This window comes from Ochlerotatus camptorhynchus, unplaced genomic scaffold, assembly GCF_037179485.1.
Source record: "Ochlerotatus camptorhynchus isolate MF236.1 unplaced genomic scaffold, CSIRO-AGI_Acam_v1.1 ptg000170l, whole genome shotgun sequence".
NCBI lineage: Eukaryota > Metazoa > Arthropoda > Insecta > Diptera > Culicidae > Ochlerotatus > Ochlerotatus camptorhynchus.
The window spans coordinates 582,450-598,177 of NW_027040660.1; the positions used below are offsets into that span (position 1 = coordinate 582,450).

General features: G+C 40.4%; 3 protein-coding genes and 1 non-coding gene across 4 annotated transcripts; 3 read left to right on the forward strand and 1 right to left on the reverse strand.

Moving 5' to 3' along the window:
- The first annotated feature begins 391 nt into the window (after window positions 1-391).
- On the forward strand, window positions 392-1,536 carry tex (THO complex 3 homolog tex). The gene is made up of 2 exons (XM_065222496.1): window positions 392-614; window positions 671-1,536. Exons 1-2 carry the CDS (start codon window positions 426-428, stop codon window positions 1,448-1,450), a joined length of 969 nt encoding a protein of 322 aa, XP_065078568.1. The 5' UTR covers window positions 392-425; the 3' UTR covers window positions 1,451-1,536.
- On the reverse strand, window positions 1,438-14,983 carry LOC135701639 (NADPH-dependent diflavin oxidoreductase 1). The gene is made up of 4 exons (XM_065222489.1): window positions 14,783-14,983; window positions 13,873-14,705; window positions 1,995-2,482; window positions 1,438-1,939 (listed from the first exon to the last, which is right to left on the reverse strand). The coding sequence occupies exons 2-4, from the start codon at window positions 14,696-14,698 to the stop codon at window positions 1,508-1,510; spliced, it is 1,746 nt and encodes a 581-aa protein (XP_065078561.1). The 5' UTR covers window positions 14,699-14,705; window positions 14,783-14,983; the 3' UTR covers window positions 1,438-1,507.
- Window positions 4,485-4,591, forward strand: LOC135701650 (U6 spliceosomal RNA). Its single transcript, XR_010517647.1, has one exon. It is a non-coding gene; the product is annotated as a U6 spliceosomal RNA (small nuclear RNA).
- Window positions 12,729-13,812, forward strand: LOC135701645 (U3 small nucleolar ribonucleoprotein protein IMP4). The gene has a single exon (XM_065222499.1). It carries the CDS (start codon window positions 12,841-12,843, stop codon window positions 13,777-13,779), a length of 939 nt encoding a protein of 312 aa, XP_065078571.1. The 5' UTR covers window positions 12,729-12,840; the 3' UTR covers window positions 13,780-13,812.
- Window positions 14,984-15,728: the final 745 nt, after the last annotated feature.

The following is a 15,728-nucleotide window of genomic DNA, read 5'->3' on the forward strand; positions in this document are numbered from 1 at the left end:
CGATCTGATTTTTTTTCTTTTGAAACAAATTGTCAAATTTGATTCCTGGTATGTCAGAAATAAGGCTGGTACAAAATCAGTTTTATTTGATGATATTCCAAATTTAAGTGAAAATTCACCAAATGGAACACAACCTAAGTTTATGCGAAATTGAGTGAATGAAACTCAAATTGAGTTGCTTCAATCGACCGTGTAGTTTGTATAAATGGACAGCCCTGATGAAAAGTAGCGCATTATCCGCAAAATACATTCTGTGCTTGATGAAGTACGACTGACAGACCCCTCGATTATTATTAGAAACAAAACAACGCGCTCGCTCCGACTGTGTTTCGTGAGAATCTAAACCAAATCCAATAATATTATAATTCATTTCAATCAAATAGGTAGGTCGGGTTCGTGTGTATAAAATACAAAAAACCAGCAAAATGGTTTCGACGAAATCTAACGTCGAAGAACTGCAGGAGTACTTTAAAACGCATAACAAAACTCGCGAAGCTACGAAAGCCCATACCGCCAAAGTACATTCGGTTGGTTGGAACTGCGACGGACGCCGGCTGGCGTCTGGCTCGTTCGATAAATCGGTGGTCATATTCACTCTCGACCGCGAACGATTGGTAGGAGCTTGGTTTTATTAATTCCTCGGAATTTACATTTTTGAAACTCATTGCAGAACAAAGAAAGCACTTACCGCGGACACACCGGATCAGTGGACCAGCTTTGTTGGCACGCTTCGCTTCCGGATCTGCTTAGTACGGCCAGCGGTGATAAAACGGTGCGAATCTGGGATGCTCGGATCGGGAAGTGTGCCACTATCATCAACACAAAAGGTGAGAATATCAATATTACATGGTCCCCGGATGGCAACACGATTGCCGTTGGAAACAAGGAAGACTTGGTGACGTTCATCGATGCAAGGATGTACAAGATTTTGGCGGAGGAACAATTTTCGTTCGAGGTGAACGAAATTGCCTGGAGCAATGGCAGTGATTTATTCTTCCTGACGAATGGACAGGGATGTGTTCATATTCTGAATTACCCGGATCTCAATCTGCAACAGGTGCTTAAGGCGCACCCAAGTACTTGTATTTGCATCGAGTTTGATCCCACGGGGAAGTATTTTGCTACTGGTTCGGCTGACGCGTTGGTATCTTTATGGGATGCTGAAGAACTTGCCTGCTTGAGGGTGTTCTCGCGTTTGGATTGGCCTGTGAGAACGATTTCTTTCAGTCACGACGGCCGATTGCTGGCCTCTGCGAGTGAAGATCTCATCATCGACATTGGAGACACCGAGACGGGGGAAAAGGTTGCGGACATTTCGGTTGATGCGGCCACATTCACGGTCGCATGGCATCCGAAGCAGTACATGTTGGCATATGCTTGCGACGATAAGGATACCAACGACCGACGAAGGGACGCCGGAAGTCTAAAAGTTTGGGGTTTTACAGAGTAACAGATGTATTTGTATTCTAGTATAAGGAACTAGCCGGTAATATAAACAGGACTTGAGCTAAGCCCAGGTCTCCTCCTGGTAACGTTCGCTTTGCACCATTTCGTCTACATATAGAGAATTCCCAATAGCTTCACCCAGTGCATCTCGAACGGCGTCGGGCATGTTCTTTGAACTTCCCGAGAGCAAGAAGAATCCATTTTGTTCCATCAGGAGCTTTTTCAATAAATCACCTTGCTTTCTTATCAGATGTTGCACGTACACCTTATCCTCCTGATCGCGGGAAAATGCACAGAATAACGTTAAAAGGCCTGAGTTTTCCATCCGCCGCAGGTCATATTCGCAGTGGAAGTCTGCAGTAGATTTGCGACAGCCGAAGAACAGAACCAGAGGACCACTGCGTCGCGGATCGGCAAGCATTTCCCTTTCCTGAAGAATCGACCGGAATGGCGCTAAACCGGTCCCGGGACCGACCATCACTATGGGAGTTGTCTGTAATGAGGGATCAAATTAAAATCCAGACATCGGCAAGTGTTCATCTACTCACGGTATCACCAGGTAGTTGGAAAGTTCCCTTCCTAGTCCAAACCCTCAGCGTATCACCCGGCTGCAATCGTTTCAACCAAGTGGAGCACAAGCCTCTTCTGGGCACCACGAGCTTCGTCCGATACTCGATAACGGCCACCAGAATCTGCAGCTTCCCACTGGCGGCCGAGGAAGCGATGGAGAAAGCCCTCGGCTTGATCGGTTGAAACAGTTCGAACAGTGCCGCTAAGGTAAGAGCCCCAAAGGCATGGGGGAAATCTTGTAGCACCTCCAGAATTGTGCGTCTCGGTCGGTTGGCATAGGAGAAAAGTTCCTCCTGTCCCTCGTAGCTGGAGAATTCCTGAAGTTTTTCGCACTCCAATTCGTTGGGGCATGTTCGTGCCAGCACAGCAAAGGCACGCGCACGTGGTATGGCCGTCAAATCCCAGTACTGCTGGGCGATGCGTTCGAGGGGTAGCGGTTTCCGGAAGATTGCCGGTACGGGCATTTCTAATGAAACGGAAAAAAATAATGATGGTGGCTGTTATTTTTAAATTAAATATGCATACTTATTTAAAAGTCAGTGGTTATGTTTGATACACAACCGCCTTTTTTACATAGGACTACGAAATTATTAATTGGAATCAAATCTAATTTTCAACGTAATTATATACAGTGCCTTCAGGCATGGAAAATCATTTGCATTCATTTCGTACATTCATTTGCATTCATTTGCCTCTAACTTTTTTCATCGACAGAATTCCGTAAAACTATGTATTAAGCTTTTGTAGGTTGTATAATGAACTACAACTTTTGTGAATAACTCAAATCTGTATCTCTTATGCATGATGAACTAGAGCGGGCAGATCATGTTATTGTTTTTCGGTGAATGTAATTTACATTCACTCAAAAACAATGGAGGGTTCAGTTTGCTCTGGTTCATCATACATAAGAGATACAGATTTGAATCGTTGACAAAAGTTTTTTTTTTTTTTTAATGTGTTTATTTTTCCAGGCTCATTTGCCGTAGCTTTGCGGAGCCGATATTCATTGTTTAGGTTACAAAATTTCTTAAGACTAACGTTAGTAAAGCGGGGGCCGATTACTCGCGGCTATCTCGAGGTTAAGGGTAACAAATTGTAACAAATGGATGGCAGGGTAGGGATTGAGAACACAAGGTTTGGAGAGCAATGTGCTCTTGATCTCGAACTAAGCGACCAACTGATGAAAAAGACAAACATGGGGGTACACCGATGGGCAGCTAACAACTTGGGGGAACACAAGATGACACTAACTACTAAATCCTCAGATCTATCCGTTTTAAAAACACATATATTAAATTGCAATAGTCGAGATCTCATTGACAAAAGTTGTAGGTAATTATAAAACCTACAAAAGCTTCATACATTACTTTACTGAATTCTGTTAATGAAAAAAGTTAGAGGCAAATGAATGCACAAAATGAATGTAAATGATTTTCCATGCCTGGTGCCTTCCTGTACGTAGGAGGAGGAGGGGAATACTGAACAGGTGGGGCATAGTGAGCATCCCGCAGTTTGGCTCTGGATCTCCAGCTGCATGAAACAAATCAACTGGTAGTAGGTTCAATATCATTATGATATTGATTGGGGTTTCCACAATGTTTACATACTGGTTTTCCGTCTCCATTTTGAAATTCCCCTGTATAGTCGGGAGTAAATTTGTTTTATGTGTGCCCACCATTGGCGTAAATAGAGGGGGGGGGGGCTGACCCTTCCCAGGCTTTGGGTTGCCCCCCCCCCCCAGAAAATTGCAGAAATAAATACCGTAGCAATTTATTTTCCAGATTATTCAGAATAAATTTTGCTGTGATTTTAAATTGCTTAATATATTGCATATTCATGGTTGATAATTGGTTCTCATCTTTTATTTATTGATTCCCTTTAGTGTAGAAACATTATGCCTTGATGACGCTTGATGCAGTAACTAACTTTTTAAATTGGCATACCGTTACTGCAACTTCACTCTTCATAGACTTCTCTGACACCGTTGGTATTAGTGAGTAAAAAAAACCCGCTGTCGGGTGAGACACTTTGACAGTTGACTTTGTGGTTAAAAAAAATAAACCAAATCGTTTTTACTCTGTTAGACTAGCACAATTGTGTTAGTGAGATCTCGCGGCAAGAAGTCTATGTCATCCAATCAAGAGCAAATTTTCATTACGTCGAATGTAACAAAGGTAAACAAAGTCGAGCTATCAGTGTCAATCGATTCTCCTGATATTACACTATATGCTGTCCGAATATAGGATCAAATCCAATTTTTAAATTTATTTGCCAGTCAAATTGCTTTTTGACGTAATCACCTTCCGATCACAATAGTTTTCGATGTTACTTCACCCAATTTCTATGGAGATGCCGTTTGACTAAAGTAACAGCGCTGAGAAACCCGTAAAAAGTGTACGTTCGTCGTTTCGCTTTCTCATTATTAAAGTGAATAAATCGAACTGTTTGTTGCTAAGATGATTTCGGTCGTCCTAGCTTCGGCTGGACTTATACTAAAATTGGAACGATACAGAGAAGAGTAGCATGGCCCCTGCGCAAGGATGACACGCAAAATCGTGAAGCGTTCCACATTTTTGCAACTCATGGGATTCCCGATCAACTTCGACCTATTATTATCCCACGTATTTTTACTGAAAAGTACCAACAAGTCAATTGCATGAAAAGATATTTTACAGACGGGTCCCGTCTCAATGGATCCACTGGCTTCGGTGTCTTCAATGAAAACTCTAGCGCCTTCCGCAAACTTCAGGAACCTTGTTCTGTTTTTGTTGCTGAGCTGGCAGCAATCAACTTCGCATTGGGGATGATTTCCAACATGCCCGCAGACCATTACTTCATCTTCACGGATAGTCTCAGTTCGATTGAGGCTATTCGGTCGATGAAAGAAGGTAGGCACTCATCTTATTTCCTTTCAAAGGTAAGGGAGCAGATGTGTGTGCTGGTCGAAAGATCATATATGATTACCTTTGTATGGGTCCCCTCACATTGCTCAATCCCAGGCAATGAGAAGGCGGACTCTCTCGCAAAGGTGGGCGCGCAGGAAGGCGAATTGTATGACAGGCAAATTTCACACGATGAATTTTACCATTTAGTGCGTCAGAGTACCTTTTCGAGTTGACAAACCGATTGGGACACTGGAAATCTTGGACGGTGGTTACATTCAATTATTCCTAATGTTTCTTCGAGAGCGTGGTTTAAAGGCTTGGGCTTAAGTCGTGACTTCATTCGCTAGATGCTCATCTCAATAGAATAAACCTCGTGGACAGCAACATCTGTCGGTGTGGAAACGGTTACGATGACATCGAACACGCAGTTTGGCAATGTACGGATAATGACGCCGCCAGAGAGTGACTTTTGAATACCCTCGAGGCCCAAGGAAGACAACCCTATGTTCCTATCAGAGACGTGTTGGCAACCCGTGATCTCTGCTTAGTTTTTGTTTGTCTTGTCCCCCGTCTCGATGAGTCTCATCGTCGCCCACTGGTCACCCACCATAGCCGGTCGAACTCCGGACGAAGCTAGAACAGCACTACCGTTCATACTGGCGACAACGCTCTGATGATACAACGAAACCCTACCCCAAGCTCCTCCCCTGATCCTATCCTTCGAAAATGTACCCTTCTAACCTCGAGTAAGCCGCGAGTAATCGGCCCAACTCCTACTAGACATAGAATTAAGTGAATTTTGTTACCCACAGTGAACAATGAATTATCGGCTCCGTAAAGCTAACGCGATTGAGCCTTCCAAATAAACGAACTAGATAAAAAAAAGATGATTTCGGTGGTCCTAAAATGATGAATAGGCTGCACGTAAGGAGACGTAATTGATAATTCTCCCGAATATCCTGGTAAATACACTTTGACTTAAGTAACAATAGGGGCCACCAAACGACGTATAATAACTTTTGACTCAAAAACCATTATTTTTTAGCATGAAAGCTAGCGATTTGCATTTGTATGATTAAAACCCTGCTAAATATGTTAAACATTGCTATCACTATGAGATTATATGTGTTTACTTGGAAATAGGAATAACTTTTCGGTCATCAAAACAAAACCTTATTTTACTCGGATTGGTGCGAATGTTACTTGCGACATAATGAAAATTTGCAAAACAACCGGCCCTTTTCAGGACCACCAATTCAAAAACGGAAAGAGTTAAGAATTAAATGATCAACATATTTGTTCCGTCCACTAGCGGTCCTACGTCAACCTTCCGTTCGTGTCCCTAGGAACAGACCCTTCTACTTTTTTGGTTTTATTATTATCGGTACAGTTGAAAACCGAAATAAACCACTAAAGGCCTAAACGCAATGTGGGCGCAAGCGGAACGGAAAGTTTGACAGTTGTCACAGATGACAACAAGATGCCTAACCGAAGTCGATTTGGTTCTAACTAGTTTTCAATCCGACAAGTAGGCTTACTCAGATCGGGCTTTTCCGCTGCCGTTCCGCTTCCGCTGTCATTGCACTTGGGCCTTAATTAGCAATAATCGATTTTACTCGTGCTGTACGTTAAACCCGTTAAACATAGTGTCGGAAGCCTAGTGTGTTGTAATCGAACAATAATGCGCTATACAGCGGACTAGCACTACTTCCGACAGTATGTTTAACATACACTCCAAAAATATTGAAATCTAAATAGTATAAAAGTTACGCTAAATCGCAACTCTCCGTACCGACGCAAAGGTCGGTATAAAGGGAGAGAATGCAAACTTAGTAGTAGGTTTATGCGTCCCATAGTATAAAATTGAAATATACCTACAATGCATAGATACGGTTTATTCGAGAGAATGTATTTTTCGCTTCTTAATTTATTTATGGTAAATATTATTGTTTTCATATATAAATTAAAATTGTGAAGCTTTTTAAATTAGTTTATTTTTTATGAATATTATTCAAAAAATACTTACAATCTCGATGTTCATTAGGATGAACTCATGCTCACGCAGTCTAGCTGCCCAGCAGATCACAGGCGCAGAAGAAATCCGCCGGGACGAAGCTCTTCACCAGCACGAAGCTCCGAAGGAAATCCAGGTGTTCTTTTTCTTGTCATTTTAGTAAACACTGATCGAATTCCACTCCGTTATTCGGACTTAGTATAATTTTGACGAAAATTTTAATCGAACCAATGTACCAAATTTTGAAAAACCAGAAAATGCATAAATTTTAATCTATATTCGTTTTGTATTATTTTTGAGTGTACAGAACGGGAGTAAAATCGATTGTTGCTGCACTGAAACAAATCGACATGAACCGTTTATTGGATTCATCTTATAACATAGCAATGTCAGGAGATTTATTCATTCTATGTGATGATTGATAGATTCCAATGGATTATCACTTAAAAACTATGACTGCGATATGGAATGATTTCTATCGTAATTTCACATACTTAGTACTTGATAATACTTTGCTTCGAACGTGGTTAGCGATAGGTAAGATGTATATGAATATTGTCTGATATATTTCATGGTGAAAAACTGTTGATATGTCATGGGTGGGAACAGGCATCTAGAAACTAATGGAAAATCATATAAGTTTGCACTATGAGCAAATCGAGTAAAATGTACCTGTTTTCATGATGAATATTGCTCACTAAAAGATATATCATATAAGATAATCATGTACAGTATGCAAAAAAAGTTTATCCACCCCCATATCAATTTTTTTTTTGTTTTTCTGGTGAAAATCGGTTTATTTTTATGAGTGTTCCTCCATGATTTATCAATTTATGTTTATTTATCACATTGCCATTGAAAATACGGCGTTTATATCTTTTCTTGAGATTTCATGTGATAAATTATGAAAAATGGTAAAAAATTACGCAAACCAAGTTTATCCACCCCCAAACGGATACTATGATTTAAGTGTGTTTTACAGAGTTTTAGTGTGTATTCTGCAACTTTATCGAATGTAAACATTGTGTCTATCTGTCATTTAGTGCTCTTGTAGTTTTCGTGCTCAAAATTTCAGTTTTGTGTTCAAAATTGGAAGTTATTTTTTTTTTTTCAAAATGCCCAAAAACGACCAGATTTCGATCAGTATCCGAAATTTGATTATTGAACATCACAAAACTGGCAAAAGCTACCGTGATATTGCCGATATTGTCCAGCTTCATAAAGATACGGTCGCTAGATTTGTGCAGATGTACAAAAAGCGCGGTTCTATCTCACCAGCTAAGCGATTGGGGGGTCCTTCAAAGACAACTGACCTAATTGACAGAGGAATCGTGAAGAAGGCGGAGCTGGACTGGGGACTATCAGCTCCGAAAATTGCGAACCAGATTGAAAGCGAGTTTTCCATTCAACTGACATCACAATCCGTACGAAATCGTCTTCATAAGAAAAGTCTTAAGGGCAGAGTAGCTCTTGAGAAGCCATGGTTGTCCGCAATATATATCAAAAAAAGATTAAAGTGGGCCCAGGACCACATTTCATGGACCAAAATTTTATGGTATCTGATGGTGTGGTCTGATGGTATCAATGGTGACCCAAATAGCATTACTTTCGTCTCGTCTGACCAGATCACCTTATTCCAGTCATCACTGGTCCATGAAATGTGGTCCTGGGCCCACTTCAATCTTTTTTTTATGTTTTTGCGGACAACCATGGCTTCTTAAGAGCTACTTTGCCCTTAGGACTTTTCTTATGAAGACGATTTCCTACAGATTGTGATGTCATTTGAATGGAAAACTCGCTTTCAATCTGGTTCGCAATTTTCGGAGCTGATAGTCCCCGGTCCAGCTTCTACTCTTCACGATAGCTCTGTCAATTAGGTCAGTTGTCTTTGAAGGACGCCCCAATTGCTTAGCTGGTGAGATAGAACCACGCTTTTTGTACATCTGCACAATTCTAGCGACCGCATCTTTGTGAAGCTGGACAATATCGGCAATATCACGGTAGCTTTTGCCAGTTATGTGATGTTCAATAATAAAATTTCGGATACGGATCCAAATTTGGTCTTCTTTGGGCATTTTGAAACAAATAACTTCCAATTTTGAACACATAACTGAAATTTTGAGCACGAAAACTTCAAGAGCACTAAATGACAGATAGACACAATGTTTACATTCGATAAAGTTGTAGAATACACCCTTAAACTCTGTAAAACACACTTAAATCATAGTATCCGTTTGGGGGTGGATAAACTTTTTTTGCGTAATTTTTTACCATTTTTCATAATTTATCACATGAAATCTCAAGAAAAGATATAAACGCCGTATTTTCAATGGCAATGTGATAAATAAACATAAATTGATAAATCATGGAGGAACACTCATAAAATTAATATTATTTTCACCAGAAAAACAAAAAAAAATGTAAATTGGTAGGGGGGTGGATAAACTTTTTTTGCATACTGTATATTTTATTGGAGTTGCTTTTAACGATTTTTGACGTTTGTTGATATGTCGCGTGTAAACAGACATGTAGAAACTATTGGACTGTCATTTAACTTTGCAGTATAGGAAAACATGTATATCTCATTGGAATAGCTTCCTTTGATTTTTGAGGTTTGAATATTGTAAAAAGATCTATCCCAATCATTAAATAGTCATATAGATTTGCCTTTTAAGAAATCCAACAGCAAACATTTGTTTTGGTATGTTTTTCTGGGATGAACATCGCTCCCAATAAAATACATCTTACATAATTGTTCTTTACAAATTATTGAAACAATTTTCAACTATGTTATCGTATACTAATTAGAATGATTAGTCAAACTAAATATTGCTAACAACAATGATACTGTAATAAATAATCATTGTTTGTTATTGTTTCATAAGACAAGGGGTTCCGGAAAAGAATGTTTTGAGATTGAAAAAAAAAATTATTCTACTGCAATATTTATTTGCTAAGATTCTAATTGTAAGCCTTCTACACGGCTAATTCAGATTCCAGCACTAGTACTCGAACTTCATGAACCAGTTCCATGAACTCATATGATGTAGTCGTTGTTTTATTGCACACAGGAGCATTAATTATGATTTGAATACACGACACCACTGAAACGGAGCATATATTGGTCAGTGCTATTTTTCTTCACTCTAGCAAAACGAGCATAACGTTGCTCTATATTCCATGTTGGGAGAGCTGTTATTACTTCATGCTAATTGAACGAGCTCAATATTGAAGTCAGCCGTGGCCCAATAGAATCGAGCGCAGACACGAAAAGCATCACAGCTCAACAGTTCTGGATCGAATCCCAAATCAGCTACAATAAAAAAAACACAACTGTGAAAGCTCCCACTGCCTGGTGTTTATTTTTCGATTTATTTTTAGAAATCGATTAAATATATGTGTCAAAAGAATAAGTAAATTTCATGTGATTTTCACATAAACTTTACTTCGATTGATTTATGACACATATATTATATTGTGGTGAAAAGTAAAGCTTATGCTTATGGGTTTCCCTAATAAACGGGTGCCATACACTAACGATATCATAGATGGTACGACTGTACCACATAAAGTTAGAATTATATCCCGAATTGGTGGTTAGGCGCATCTTATGGTTATTGTTTATGCGGGTTCAAATCCATTTAAGTTAATTATTATAATTTGACCGATTTTCATTTATCACATGGCGATCATATAAAAGTTTTCAAATTATCAGCATTGTCAATGTATCAGATATTCATATAGAATTTACCTGACACATTTTCAATCATATCATTTTCAATGGATTATCTTATAGCGCAAAATTATTAGACTTCCACATAACAGGAATATGTCAAATTGGTTCAGTGTGGTGGGATATTCCGGTTTTCAACTTCAAGGCAGATTCGTATGAGGGATCGTTACTTCGAACGTCTCGTACTCCAGCGTGGATGCCATACAGACGGAAATGATCCTCATATACTTGGGACAATTCACAATCGAACATCGAACTCAGCCACCTCCACCATGGTCTTGCTTTGTAGCTGAGCTTCTACAAACTGAGCTAAGGGAGGCCTGTGAAATTATTAGTACACGTACTTATTTTTAGCGCAGGAGTCTAATCAGGTGCGAAATCGGCACTGCTGAGAACAAATATTATAAATTAACAATATGGTCCAGTTTCCGAATTATCATATGCTTCTGAAAAAAAAACGCAACATTAATACCCTCTCCCGGTGAGAAAGGTGACTAAAACCACAGACAAACAGACATAACACATTGCATATTTCTCACTGTAAAACATCGTCGCTAAAACATTACCGCCATCTGTTGAGTACACTGTGGTGGGCACTACATTGAACAGATGGCGGTAGTGTGTAAACGTCAAACGCAAGAGAATTGACTATGCGCGGTACAGATGGCGGCACTACGATACTTTCAAATTGACCGTTGAATGCTTGTTCGATGAACAACTTGCGAGCGTTATGTCTGTTTGTCTTTGCTAAAACCATTCGTGGCATTATTTTTAAGCTTGTAATCAATCCATAAGTATTAGAATAGTAACCCATGACTCGTATAGGCCTTTTTAATGGCCAACGTGGAGTGCACCACGCGAGTTCGAGAGGAAACTTAAACCAAACTGTTTGTTTACATCAGAAGAAGGATTTTTCACAACGCAAACTAAAGCATTTTTCATTGAACATCTTGCCAATTTCCATAAGTAGTTGTCTTATCTTACGATTTCCCACACATCTGAACTGATTAGCACCTAATTTAAAACTACTCACACACAAGAAATCCGGAAGATCATAACCACTAAGGCACTATTGAAACCACAAACGAAGTGACAGACGGAGCGGCTCGAAAACTTTGGTGGCTAACCTGCTATTGCAATTTTTCAGTGTACCACATGGCAACACCACTACTACTGGATTGTACCATAGAGGTAACTCTAAGACCACTGGGTCCCAAAGAAAATCATTATTATGTTTGGATCACTCAGTACCAGAACAACGGTCCCAAGCAGTCCTAAGCTATTTCACTCACCCCTGCATGTTCTGCATGAATCCACACACCCCTGATGTTATCTGTCAAACTTTTATAGCGAATCAAAACAAACATAGTGTAGTAATAGAATTTCAACTAGAATGGGGTACTTGGTAGAAGTATACTTGGGACATAGAAGTACTTGGGACCAATAGGCTACTCAAGCAGTGAATCAATTTAAAATCGTTAGTTTCCACCCCCTGGTATTAGTCTAATTTTGACAAAAAATTTAAGCGCAACAATGTATAAATTTCTATTAACCATAAAATGCATAAAATTTAATCTTTATTCGTTTTGTAATATTTTTGAGTGTAAATATTCAAATCCCAACCCTGCAGGTGCGCTACTTTTTGTTTACACGGAATTGAAAAACTACCCAAAATTAAGTTCTTGTCCCCGGGTTCAACCCAATAATCCAAATTTGAGTAAATCGCATATAGTAGTTTCCATTTAACACCAGCAAAAAAACTTACTCTTATAAGTATATTCTACCCAAAATTAAGTTTAACCGTAAATTTGAGAACATTTAATTTCCTCAAAAGTAACTTACTGGGCTGTACTATATCGTTGGGTCGAATCTCTCGTTCCTTTTTTGACAACAATAACAAGTGCAAGTGAGAGGCTAAACTCAAAATTAAGAAAAAAGAACTCAAATTTTGGGTAGTATTTTTTCTTCGTGTAATCACTTTGAGTAATCAGTGTAATTTCTTACAGCTTCCTCTCACCCCTCGGCAGCATAAAGCTGTCGTCTCCGAAACGTCAACCCTCATGTTCGTTGTATACGAATGTCAACAAAAGTGTCCATGCTTCAGTTTCTCATAAAATTCCAAAACGCGTGTTTTGTTTAGATTCCGAGAATAAAACGTAAAAATTTAACGTAACAATAACTGGTTAGCGAAAATGCTCCGCCGTCAAGCCCGTCTCCGTCGGGAGTACCTCTACCGAAAGGCAGTGGAAAGCAAACATAAATCCCTGCAAGACAAGAAAGCAAAGATCAAGCAATCCCTCGAGGAGCACACGCCGATTCACGGAGATCTGAAAAAGGACGCCCTCACCCTACAGGACAAGCTCAAATGGAACGATGAAGGACCTAAACGAGCAGCGGAAATCGGAGGAGTCAGTGGTGGTGCAAACACAGCCGATTCCCAGGATGACGAGTACCGATACGCCGGGTGTGAAGATCCAAAGATAATGATCACCACTTCCAGAGATCCTTCGGCGAAGCTGAAACAATTTGTGAAGGAAATGAGACTGATCTTTCCGAACGCGCAACGGATGAACCGTGGTAACTTTGAGATGAAACAACTGATCCATGCTTGTCGGGCGAACAACGTAACGGATTTCATCGTGGTGCACGAACATCGAGGTGTTCCGGACAATTTGATCATCTGCCATCTTCCGTACGGACCAACAGCTTCGTTCAACTTGTCTGGAGTTGTGATGCGACACGATATCCCCGACATTGGACCGATGAGTGAACAGAAACCTCATTTGATTTTCCACAATTTCAAAACAAAACTGGCCGAGAGAACGATGTCGATTTTGAAGCATCTATTCCCGGTGCCGAAGGAAGACGCCAAACGCGTAATGACATTCGCAAATCACGATGATTACATCAGCTTTCGCCATCACACGTTCAAGACAGTGGATCGGGAGATGGTTATGACGGAGGTAGGCCCGAGATTTCTCCTGAAACTGTACCAGATCAAATTGGGAACGCTGGATGACCTGGATGCGGCTGACACAGAATGGGTTTATCGGCCTTACATGAACACGGCGGCCAAGCGGAGGTTCCTCTCGGACGACGACGGATGGCAGCAGGATGATGATGTACAATAATTTGGGTATTATAAATAAAGTTGATTCGTATAACAGTACCTGTTACTAAATGTAAAACATCCGAAAATCCTCAATTCTTTTGACGGTACTCACCAGAATCAATTTCCTCCACCAACACGACGGTATCCTTGTGCAGTCCTAGATTGTGCTCTTGGAACAATTCGAATAGTTGGTCCACGTCTTCGGGAGAATTGTGCGGTCTCACATACACTACATCACCAGGCTTCCAATCTACGGCTTTCTTGGTAAACGTAATGAATCTCACGTCTTGGAAATGATCCTCTGCAGTTGTACGCCTGTTTTCCTCCACCGTCGTAACGAACAGATTATCTACTTTCACTTCAGCATACATATCGGCTTCTTCGTTAGCCGACCCTGAGTGCTGTTCCACGACCCACCGATACTCTCTAGGGCTCTCGGTCAGCTTTCGTAAACCTACAGGAATCGGGCTCAGCTCGGTCAACTTATTCCAAAAATTATTCATCCAAGGCATGAACACGGCGCCATATCCCAGATCATGCTGATCATCGCACAGACCTACCGGAAGAAGTGCAGTAGCACCCAGCTGTAGTAATCTTTTGTGCAACCGCTTTGCAACGTAGTTAAACTTCGGATATCTCGAATCGCCCAGACCGAGCACTCCGAAGAACATCCCACGCAGTGAATCTGTCGGAAGGCTCTTACGAAGCAGAAACTTCCAAAATCGTTTCATATTGTCCGGTTCCTCACCCTGACCGTAGGTGGAGCAAACCATAACGACGAAGTTTTCCTCGAGCAGTCGTGCAATGTCATACTCATCCATGGCGGAAACGCACCCCTGAAGGTGGTACATTTTGGAATCGCGCCATATCTGTTCAGCAAGATCCTGAGCCGTCCCGGATTGACTTCCATAGAGAATCGTCAGCTTTCTAGCGGACATTTTGCAGCTGCACAAAAAAAGATGAACTCGGTATTAAGTTCGTATCTAATGAGCTAACAACCCACGTATATAAGTATTGCATACCTTATCAAAAGAATGACACCTAGGCTCTATTCCGATGGGTGCTGGCTCAGTGATCTCGTTTCCACTAATAATCCACTCTATCTGCCTGAGCCGTCTTCTTCTGATAACGTTGAACAATCAGTCCGATAATTGTAAATGGTACCAAGATTAGCACAAGCCACGGCCACAAGTTGCACTTCTACAGCTGGATGCCTTCAGCAGATCTTTTGTTTTGACTGAGACAGGGAGCTAGTTTCTTCCTGTTTCTTCTTCTTACACAAAGGGAATGACAAAAACAAAACTTGACGTCTTTTCAATGACTAGTCATCATCATCAATTTTCGTCACGTGAAGAATTCAAGCTGGACATTGCATTAGGTCCTAAGTAACATTGACAGATTCTCTTCGTCGGCTTTTTCTCTGTTTCCAGGTATTTTCAGCACACAAATCGATAAACGAAGCTTTTATCTAGCATGTAATACGACAAGCACAACAATGAACGGTAATGGGCTCGAGTTATTAACGAAAGAGAAAGTCGACGAAGAGAATCGTTCAGCTTGAATTAATGATCGGAATTTTGCTCAAAGTTAACTACATTTATTTTGCAGTGCATTGTGTGACAGAAATTAATAATAAGTAATTCAGTGTTCACATTGCATTAGGGCGAAACTGGTGTTGTAAACAATGACTTCAACGCCAATTTCTCGCAAATTAAAGCTTACTCCTGCAAATTAACGATGCCAGCTGGTAGAAGAAACATTCATCTCCCTGATGGTGTCAATATTTTGCTTGTTTTAACGATAAATCGACGACTAAATCCATTGAATACAAAAGCAATTTCGCTCTTTTGAAATGTTGACACCCCAATTGTCTGTTTACAAAATTCAATCAGTTTTCTGCGTTTTCTGCTGCTTACAAGAGTCATAGTTGTTGTGAAATCGTCAGCAGTGAATTTTATTCGAAAATTT

Excerpts from the sequence above, each read along its gene's own strand:
- LOC135701639 (XM_065222489.1), bottom strand. The coding sequence starts at position 14,698 with ATGTCCGCTAGAAAGCTGACGATTCTCTATGGAAGTCAATCCGGGACG. Across the intron at positions 2,483-13,872 it reads GGTGGAGGAAATTGATTCTG|AAATGCCCGTACCGGCAATC; the intron begins GTGAGTACCGTC and ends CCGTTTCATTAG. Across the intron at positions 1,940-1,994 it reads TCCAACTACCTGGTGATACC|ACAACTCCCATAGTGATGGT; the intron begins GTGAGTAGATGA and ends CCCTCATTACAG.
- LOC135701645 (XM_065222499.1), top strand. The coding sequence starts at position 12,841 with ATGCTCCGCCGTCAAGCCCGTCTCCGTCGGGAGTACCTCTACCGAAAG.
- tex (XM_065222496.1), top strand. The coding sequence starts at position 426 with ATGGTTTCGACGAAATCTAACGTCGAAGAACTGCAGGAGTACTTTAAA. Across the intron at positions 615-670 it reads CTCTCGACCGCGAACGATTG|AACAAAGAAAGCACTTACCG; the intron begins GTAGGAGCTTGG and ends AACTCATTGCAG.